Source organism: Microcebus murinus, chromosome 1 (genome assembly GCF_040939455.1).
Source record: "Microcebus murinus isolate Inina chromosome 1, M.murinus_Inina_mat1.0, whole genome shotgun sequence".
NCBI classification, from domain to species: Eukaryota; Metazoa; Chordata; class Mammalia; order Primates; family Cheirogaleidae; genus Microcebus; species Microcebus murinus.
In genome coordinates, this window is record NC_134104.1 from 13716817 (window position 1) to 13727994 (window position 11178).

Here is an 11178-nt window from a genome sequence, read left to right on the forward strand (position 1 = left end):
AATCAAGGCCACTGCTGACCAGGTAAGATCAATTTCAGAAGAGCATTAGATCAGATAGTAGCAAGATGGTTATCAAAAAGAAGTGAGATAGTTGACAAGCTGCAGAACTCCAGAGACTGCTTACTCACAAAATAAGAAGAGCTATGTATTCATAACAATGGAGGAAATGGTTCTATTTAAAGCTTTTGGATTGAGGAAGAGATTGAGCATGTTTATAAGGCTGAGAAAAAAAGAACCGTTAGAATGGATGAGATGAAGCAACTGGAAAGAAAAAGAAATAATAATTGAGGAAGGCCCCAAAGGTAATTTTGCTTGGGGTCGGGATGAGGATCCCCAAGGATCACCCCAAGTACTAAAAATTCTTGTGAGAGATTTTATCTTTTATAATGAACATATTGATATATAGTCTGAATGAGGAAGATACAGCATTTCAAATGAGACATTCAAAATAGGAAATCAGAGAAACCTATTTGCAAGACTATGTACCAATGCAAGATTCATGAGACAGGGCTGTGTTTATGGAAATACAAAGTGAAGGAAGTATAAGCCATTCTCTCAAGCCTTACATAGAAAAGAGCTTTAGACCAGAGAGCCAGAGACCTGCATTCCAATCCCTCGGTCACAGGTTTCTGGCTGCATGACATAGTTTCCTCAAAGGACAAATTATTGTGCTATGCTTATAACCCCTTCAACCAGGTCATAAACATGTGGTGAAGCATTCGTGTGGAATCCAAGAAATCACTTTCAGACCAATACAGCTTAACTAAAAGGGCGACACAATGTGATGCAAAGTATTTTGGCAAAATTTCCTAATTCATTAAGTCTATAAACATAGTATTTGACCTATGACAAAGTTTGTGGACATATGTATGTATATGTTCACACCCATAATAAATATATTTAAATGTGTTCAAATTTTTAGATGGATGCTTTCTAATTTATTTAATAAAGAAATGGCTTTCTATATGTAAACCTATTGTATTGCCTTAAATAAAATATCTGGCAAATTTTATTATTTTTTAAATTGTAGTAGTATCTATTTTTAGAATAGCATTCATTAAAAGTTCCAAAAGGGATATATAGAAATTTTTTAATTTTTAAAAATTATAGTTATTTTAATTTTTTTAAGTATGCAGAGTTATAGAAATTGTAAAATAACTGAGATTAATAGTGGCTACAGTACACAGTTTGACATCTCCTAAATAAGATAACACTGATTTGCCTACAGGAATGGAGGAAAATTAATCAAAACACTCTGATGCCACAGTGATTCAGGAAATTCGTATATGGCTGATCATGATGGAGAATTAGAGTTAGGAGAAATGTCTGGCTAGCGTGTGTGGATTTAGTATCCGCAGTGTAACAGGGAGAAGCCATAATTAAGATACCACTGCAATGTCAGGTTGTACCCAGACTTCCGGCTAAGCTAACTGACCACTCTTTCCAGTTATGATTTCTTTGATCCCATTGCTTTGTATTATGGGAAGACAACAAGCGCACATTCACATACAAGGACTATAAAACTGTTTAGGAAATGCCCATACTGAAACCGTAATTTCTAACCTCCTCTCCACATTCTAGGTGGCTCACTAGTTTAACACATCCTGGCTTCCTGGTTATAATTAACTTAGGCATTAGTTTAATTATGTAAGAGACGTTTATATTCATTTAACATTTCATTGAAGTAAACTTAAAAAAATTATGCCTACATGCATAAATTTATTTAGGATGTAAGTAAAAATAAAGAAGTTAATGATTTGTTATATTTATTCATTTTATAAATAATTGATGAGTAACCACTATGATGTACCAAACACTGAGTCAAAGAAGACTAAACACTGTCTCTTACCCTTCAGAACTGTGGGTACTGCACTCTTCTCACACCTGCGACTATCTGGCAAGCTGAAATCCTACTCGCCCTGTCTTTTGAAATCGAGCCACTTCAAAAGACATCACTTGCAATTCTTCCACTCTGTGTGTGTGTGTGTGTGTGTGTGTGTGTGTGTGCGTGTGTTCACTCAAATGGACCAGCTTATAAAATACTGAGAGCCTTGTCTCTGAAGAGTTAAAGCCTAGTTGAAGTGAACACCTGTCAGAAATGAGGAGTTTGATTTTGGCCTTGACGGATGAGAAGTGTCAACCTAAAAAGAAACTCAGAGAGACAGGCTTTCCAGAACAAATGACTTTATTCGGGAATAGCAGAAAGTTGCAGTCCAGGATATTGTGCTGTGATGGATCATAGGCATATCCGGGAGCTTGGGCAAAGGGGAAGCTTATGAAAACAAAGAGAAGTCCGTGTAGGCTGCTTTGGAACAGGATTCATAGATCACAAGCTCATTGCAGGAGACAGTTGCATGCTAGGTAGGAGTCCTGCAAGGAGCTCATGGAAAGTACTGCAACTTTGAGGAAATTCTGTTGATAAGTCCTGTTAAAAGCCTATGTGTGTGAGGATTCCTTGTACTGCCTCCCCAACTCCATTTTGTTAGAGTTTGACAGAAATGGCTCTATTTTAGTACCACAAACTTTCACAAAAGGATTTGGAGCAATGGGGAAAAAAAAGAGGGGAACGAAACATTTAGTAGAAATTTATAAGCAAAAAAATGGGCAGAATGTTCCATTGGTGCCAGATAAGCAAACCTGCAGGAAATGAGAAAAAACAGTCAGCTACAAAACAGCTTGAAAAGGTACATAAATAGCTTTTTGCTTTCCAATTTCTAAAAGATGCTTTAAGGCAGAAGTAGGATGTGCTAATAAGTGAAAAAGAAGATATTTCTAATTCCAGGACTTTTTCTTTATGCTATAGATTTTTTATAGTGTTAATGATAATTTTAACTACTTAATATGTAGGTAAGTTTTATGCTGCTTTGTCTTTCTAGAAGAATGAGCAAAAGAGAAGCTCAGCGGGATGTGAAATGAATCACTCTCAAAGGTGTCAAATTTCTCACTCCCAACTGAGTTGGCAAAGGTTAGCACATTATTAAAATTCAAGTTTTTGCAAATGTATTTCATTGGTAGTCAACTCACTGAAGGTATACCAATTTTTAGCAATTATTCTCATTGATAGTCTAAGTGTTTGCCAAAGAATTTTCTGCCTCACATTGAAGAAGAATCCAATAACTCCATGGTGGATATAAAACATGAGTTGTTTAACAATGATAAGCTGAATGAAAGGGCAAATAGAAGATATGTGATGAACATCTCCATGGTAACTTTGAATGCTAAAAAAATAAATAACGAAAAATGATTAAGAAGCTGTCCCATCAGTGGCTATCTTTGGGGACTTCATAAAAGGGATAAGAATACCCAGGTAGATATATCAGATGAAATGCAAATATTATCACCTTGAAATGCTATTTTTTTCACCTGCCTACTCAACTATACATGTTGTTCTGGGAGCAGAAATAACAAGCTTCTCAATTTGACTATATAGTATTGTGGTCCCTGCTCACTTTAGGGACAGACATACCTGGATTATGACATGGGGCTCATGACTTGTTTGATTTGTTACCTAAAGGTTACATAACTTTCCCAAGCCTCCACAGCTTCATTCCTAAATTGTTTATAATGATTCTTATCTCATAAGATTGTTGAAATGTAAATCATACCACATTTTAAAATGTTTTACACATAATAAATGCTCAATAAAACGTACGAAAATAGTTGGGGATGGCTGGGTACTGATGACTATTAAGAGTACGTTGCTGGTCAGAATTTACACACTCATGCTCAAAATACCCATAGTCAAGGCTCAATGAAAAGGCAGGGGTACTACATGCATCATGACAAATGTTTTTGAAAGCAAACCACACCTTACATCTGAAAAGAGAGAGAGAAAGAGAGAAAGAACGAAGCTGAATGGCTTCTATAAACCAGAATGATTAAACTGGTGTTAAGAACAAATGAATGTGTTCAATTATAATTATAGCCTAGGTTAATTAGTCATTTCATGAACAATACACAGGGTCTCTCTTACTGCATCACACCCACCAAAGTGAGGGTATATAAACACCGCTGGGAACAGGCAGGGATATCAGAGCATCTTCTCAGTGTAACTCATTTGAACTCACCTCTCCCATCATGCCCTACAACTGCTGCTCTGGAAACTTCTCCTCCCGCTCCTTTGGGGGCTACCTGCGCTACCCGGGCACCTCCTGTGGCTCTTCCTTCCCCAGCAACTTGGTCTACAGCCCTGACCTCTGCAACCCCAGCACCTGCCAGCTGCGCTCCTCTCTCTACAGTGACTGCCAGGAGAACTGCCATGAGCCCACCAGCTGCCAGACATCCTATGTGGTGTCCAGCCCCTGCCAGACGTCCTGCTACCGCCCGAGGACCTCCTTGCTCTGCAGTCCCTGCCAGACAACTTACTCTGGATCTCTGGGCTTTGGGTCCAGCAGCTGCCGCCCCCTGGGCTATGGATCAAGGAGCTGCTACTCCCTGGGCTGTGGATCCAGTGGCTTCAGACCCCTGAATTATAGAGGCTGTGGCTTCTCTTCCTTAGGCTCTGGATATGGATTCAGCCGCCCAACCTACTTGGCATCCAGGAACTGCCAGTCCTCTTGTTACGGACCAACTTGTTGATCTGGCTTCTTCTGATCAATTTATTAAAGGCTCTTGATTTCAACTTTATAATGATCTCTCTCAAAGTCAATCTCAGCTATTATCTGGCTGGAATCTATATTCTACTCCCTAGCAGAGTTATCATTTTTTAAAAATCTTATTAATGGTACAGTAATTTGTCTCATAGAATATCCATCTCTTTTTATTTCTGTTTTTTTTTGTGTGTGTTTTCCCCTCTTATTTCTCTAGTTAAAAATGGAGCAAGAAGTGATTTTTTTTCTTCAAATAAACTCCTTTAATCTGATATCAGATCACAAGTCTTGGTACTAATTTTCTTTTTAAGTTGTCTGTGTGGGATTTCCAAATCTACTATTCTTTGTCTAACAATGAAATATTGAATTTGAGGAGTAGGAGTAGTTTCTCTGAGAGGCAAAGTTTTCCGACAACACAGAGTTAGTTCCTGGGGATTTCAGCCAAGCAGAATCAGAGCTTGGACAAGAGATTACCCTCTGCTCTTGTATCCACAGTCATTTCAGCCTAATCAAGGCACTTCACTTTGGTTAATCTACTAATGGTTCTGGTCCAAGAAGCATAGTTGGAGAGACAGCAGTGACACTTTAGCAAGCACTACTCTGACTGTTTTTGATGAGAGAGCTGTCAAAATCCTTCTTGTGATCCTCCCTCCCAGACATATGTCATCTACAGTGGAATTCCAAGGTCATGGTTTCAACTGATTGCAGTAGCTGGTGTAATGAAATAAACATTATAGGTATGGATGCAATTAAATATGTATGCATTCTATTATAAATGTAATATAATGTCTTTCTAAAATTTATTTCGTATATTGATGCTTAACTCTCTCCTCCTTCTCTTTGGTCACTATAAGGTCATCTCTTTTCATGGTGGAAGTCACTGGAGAACTACTTAACACATGGCAGTATCATTAGCAGATGATCTGGCCTGAGAGGGAAGACTTTACATCTTGATATTCTGGGCTTGGACCTGGATGTAATAACTAGACAGTCCATTACATTCTTCTATTAAGAATAGTGTAATCACCTACATTTTCAGATATACAAGTGGGAATAAAAATATATGAGTGGATGTGGGTGACTCATTATTCATTGCCCTCACAATTGTTTTTTTCCTCTCTCTTCCTCCTATGGTAGTTGGATTATATTTGTGTACCCTTCTTCATCTACATATAGTCTTGTAAATGAACATGACTGTGCCACAGTTTCAGAATTGAATCTGTCTAGTTAGTCAATAGCACTCCAATCATTACCGCAAGGGATTGGTTCAGGAATGAGCATGTGACCTCTCAAAAACCCATGAGAAGCAAGGTGTGATGTGGAGCGGTGCTTCCGGGGAAGTTCTTCCTGTGGAGTTTCTGGAAGCAATTCTCTCTACCTCTGGACTGTGTCACCATGGAATCCTGAATCCATCTTGCATATGGCCTAAACATTAAACCTTCAAATGGAAGAGGCCAGAACCCTGAGAAATGCAGGTAAACAAAGCCTGGACCATCTCACTTCTGGACTTTGGTTTCCATAAGCCAATAAAATTTCTTACTGGTTAATCCATTTTGAATTACAATTTATATTACTTTTAGCTGACATGTTTCTAAATGAGATACTCATTTAAAATCTTAAATAATCCCCCTCCCCGCTGAAGTCTCCTTCATATAATTTTAAAGACCATTTACAGCCCAAGTCTGCCCCCCCCAGCCTCCTTCACTCCACTCCTCTACATGCACACTTCACCCCATACACTCCATCCAGGCTACCTCCTCCCACTTCGTTGAACACATTGCGCAGAGCTGAGCTCATAGACAGCCTAGGACCTCTGGAAGAAATGTCATATTTCTCCTAGCCTTTAAAGTTCACAGTGATCTGATTTCTCCTCTCACCCCTTTGAAATAGACTCCACAGTCATTAGGGTTGATTGTTCCATACACAATGGTAGCACTATATATACTTATATCTTTTAAATTATGAACTCTGTTTTTTTTTTCATCACTGTCATCATCATGTGTTTATTTCTTTCTTTCTTTTTTTACAATTCTTTTTGGATTTTTTTTGTTTTTATTATTATTATTTATTTTAGCATATTATGGGAGTACAAGTGTTAAGAATACTTATATTGCTCATGCCCCCCTCCCCCCTTGAGTAAGAGCTTCAAGCGTGTCCATCCTCCAAACATTGCACATCTTACTCGTTGTGGTTGTATATACCCATCCCCTCCTCCCCCCTCCCACCCTCCCGACACCCGATAAATGTTACTCCCATATGTCCACTTATAATATTTTTATTAAATACTATTTTTATTTGTTTGTTTACCATCATTGTACCCTCAATGGACAAAACTGAATCTTAAATAACAGAATCTTGCAGGTAGAAAAACACAAGCATACCTCAGAGAGATTGCAGTTTCTAGAGCACTGCAAAGACTGGAAAGTTATAATTACTCCTTGATTCATGGGCCACAAAATGGATGTTGTATAAGTTGGCATGCAAACATTAATCCCCTTGTACATCTGCATCAAAGCTCTTAAGTGACTAGGTGCATTGTCAAGGAGCAGTGATATTTTGAAAAGAATCTTTTTTTCTGAGCAGTAGGTATCAACAGTGGGCTTAAAATATTCAGCAAACCATGTTGTAAACAGATGAGCTGTCACCTAATCTTTGTTGTTCTATGTATAGAGCACAAGCAGAGTGGACTTAGCATAAATCTTAAGGGCCCTAGGATTTTCAGAATGGGTAAATGAGCATTCGCTTCAACCTAAAGGCCTCAGCTGCATTAACCTCTAACAAGAGAGTCAGCCTATCCTTTGAAGCTTTGAAACCAGGCATTGACTTCACTTCTATAGCTATCGGAAGTCCTAGATGACATCTTCTTCCAATAGAAGGCTGTTTCACCTACACTGAAAATCTGTTGTTTAATGTAGCCATCTTCATCAATGATCTTAGCTAGGTCTTCTATGTAACTTGCTTCAGTTTTTATACCAGCACATGCTGCTTCATCTTGCACTTTTATGTTATGGCGGGTGGCTTCTTTCCTTATACCTCATGAACCAACCTCTGCTAGCTTTAATTTCTTCTGCAGTTTCCTCACTTCTCTCAGCCTTCATAGAATTGAAGATAGTAAAGGCTTTACTTTGAATTAGGCTTTGACATAAAGAAAAGTTGTGGCTGGTTTGATCTTCTACCCAGACCACTACAACTTTCTACATATCAACAATAAGGCTGTTTAGCTTTCTTAGAATTTGTGTGTTCACTAGAGTAGCACTTTTAATTTCCTTTAAGAACTTTTTTTCCGAATTCACAATTTGGCTGACTCGTGCAAGAGGTCTAGCTGTTGGCCTGTCTCAGCTTTCAACATGCCTTCCTCGCTATGCTTAATCATTTCCAACTTTTGATTTAAAGTGAGAGACGTGAAAATCTTTCTTTAACTAGAACACTTAGAGGCCATTGTAGGGTTACTTGGCCTACTTTTAATATTGCATCTCAGAGATTAAGGAGGCCCAAGGAGAGAGAAAGTGACAGGGAATGGCCATCAGAACACACACAACATTTATTAAGTTTGCTCTCCTATGGGCACTGTTCGTGATGCTCCCAAACAATTACAATAATAATATCAAAGATCACTGATCATCATAAAAGATATAATAATAATAATTTTGAAGTATTACAATAATTACCAAAATGTGACACAGAGACACAAAGCACATACTATTGAAAAAGTAGCAGGCTTACCACTAGCTTTCAGTCTGTAAAAATCTCATTATCTGTGAAGCACAATAAAATGAGGTATACCTGTATTCAATAAAAAATAATTGAATAAATAAATGAATGAAATGGAGCTGGGGTGACAGTACCCAGGATATATTATGTCAATGACCTCAAACATCTATTCATTTTTTTCTGGTGAAAACCTTTGCACATAAGCCAATTGTCACCAATCCTCTGTTCATAATCATCAAAATTGATTTAACACAATCTCAATCACACATTATCACAATTGCAGTGCCCACTGAGGTGAGAGAATTCAAAAAGAAATTTACATTTCTGTATCATACAAAAGTAGAAAAATAACTTCAGAAACAGAAAAGTAGCTTTACTCAAAGCTAATCACAGAGGCAGGCAAGCGCAATTGTATCTGGTGAAAGGAGCAAAAGCAAGTGTATAAATACCGTAATAAACCATGATACTTTCACATCCAATACATAATGGAGCAAGAAGTTGGAAAACACGGACTGTAATGATCAGATGGTTAAGATACCATGGTTCATTCTTTTCTACATGACTCCTTGTTAAGAGTCACTGTGTAATCCTCCAACTTTTCTTTTTCTCTTTTTTGACTATTTGAATCAAAGTCTAATATAATTGAATTGTAAATGATAAAGGATTATCTGAGGAAGCAAAATTATTTAGAGATTAGTCTCAGAGAAGAAATGATGTCATGTATAATTCCTGATATAATATTCTAAAAGAATGTATCATTAGAAACAGAGAAAACTGGCAAATGACCATTTCCAAATTCCACAGGAAGATCATTATTATTGTCATAGTGCTATAATTTTGAAATATTCTAAAGCCTAAATCTTTTTTCTATATGCATTACATTATCTGGGAAAGGTTATACGGTACTCAACATATTTCGCAAAATGTTATATCTAAAAAAATTTAGTTATTCCCCTCAGCAAACTTTTATTTATTTATTTACTTTTTATTTCTTCTTAGGCATTACTCTCAAATACTATAAGATTATTGACTATACAGTTGTGAATATCTACTAGCATACATGGCAACCAACAGTTTACCAACTTCAGTCTTTGGTCTATCCTGTTAAAATTTCATAAGTAATCTTAATAAAGATTAGATGGTCTTAAATGAAAGCTAGGATATCATTCAGTAAGTAGATTTGATAAGAAGTCATTTAATGTCCTTTTCAACTCTAAGATATTAAGATTCTGATAGAAAATTATAGGATGTGACAGCTGGAAATGACCTTAGAGAGCTTCTCATCTAAACTCATTATTTTATAAGATATCCTGAGTGGCAGAGTGACTTGTCCAAATTCATGCTGTGAATTAATAGAACCAACAAAGGTAGAAGCCAAGTCTATTCACTTGTGATCTAGTATTCCTCCATTGCTATGCAATGGTTCTCAATGAAACTTCTTGACTGCAGAAAAGGAATGCATTTAAATTAACTTAGGTCATTTGGCATAAGTTTGGCTGATGAGATTAAATTACAGCAAAGATAAAGTAAATAAATTGTAGGAGCAATGGGATGAATTATGTTATTTGAGAGTGCCTTATTTTATGTGGTTAAACAAGTGATTAGAAGTTCAGCTTGGCACATAATCAAATATAAAAGCAATATAAGCTATTCAACCTTACAATCATCAAGTGCTGAGCTCTTGAGAAATGGAGACAAGCTAAATCTCCATCTCTAATGGGAATAAGTGCAAATCAACCTTTAAAAAAATGGAATGTAAAAAGTTAATACATAATTATAAATTAACAACATAATTACAAAACCAAAAATGGTACAATGCTTATTTTCTCTTATAACTTTATATCCATTCTAGATCGATATTATTATGGGAAGTGTCTGCACGAAGATCCTTAACCTAATCAGAAATAATAGCTACTTTTATTTATAACTCAACATGTGATAGGCAACCTGGTGCCATATATCTCATTTAATCAATGAAAGAATCTTATGAGATTGGTATTCTTATAATATTAATTTTAAAAATGAAGAAGCCAAGGCATAGAAAACCTAAGGGAATTGTTCAAAGTAACAGTTTGAGATTATAGATTTTGGCTTAGAATCCTTATATTTAATTGTTTTCCCTGTACCAAATGTTGATATTCCACTCTCTGGTGGTTAGGAGTTGCCATTGCAGCTGCAATCATTCATGTACTTCAAGACCAGGATAGACCAGGGAATTGTTCAATCAATTAGTAGCAGACTATACAGTCACCATATGCAACCAGGTAACTGAGTCTATTTCTCAAGAATACTAGTAGATAGACTACTTATTATCATTATTCAAGTACCTACAAAACTAAGTTTTTCCAAGGTGACCAGTTGTTCTAGCCTATATCATTCCATAATAATAAAGCAGGTAAATCCAGTGATGACCAAAATCTATATTTACTCATCGAATCAGAATTATATACCAAAACACCTATTAATTCAGCACTCAATTAAATAGAATGTGCATGTTAATGCCTCATCCCAAGGAGAAAAGAACACATGGAGTGACCTTATTCACAAATGACAGACCTAATATCACCAACTGACATTTGGAAAGTTGGAGCTGCACAAGTACTCACTAATTTACTGCACATTGTAAGGTTAATAAGAAGGCTATTGGCTGGAGACAATCGTGCAAATTCAAGCCAGTATGATTTCTTTTCTCTGCCCAGACAGTTTGGCAATAGAACTCTGTGCTGGCAGTGAAAAGTCATGCCAGGTTTTATGATAAAGCTTTTAAAACATGCCTACATCAAACATGATTTTAAAATAATTGATTCAGTTAGTGCCATGCTAATAAGTGGTTTTCGTAATGACTTTGTTCTTATTTCACAAAGGGGTAGTTGAAAAG

The 11178-nt window shown here is 36.7% G+C and overlaps 1 protein-coding gene across 1 annotated transcript; it reads left to right on the forward strand.

The window, feature by feature from the left end:
• The first annotated feature begins 4077 nt into the window (after nt 1-4077).
• Nucleotides 4078-4578, forward strand: LOC105880098 (keratin-associated protein 13-1-like). Its single transcript, XM_012780869.2, has one exon. The coding sequence runs from the start codon at nt 4078-4080 to the stop codon at nt 4576-4578; it is 501 nt and encodes a 166-aa protein (XP_012636323.2).
• Nucleotides 4579-11178: the final 6600 nt, after the last annotated feature.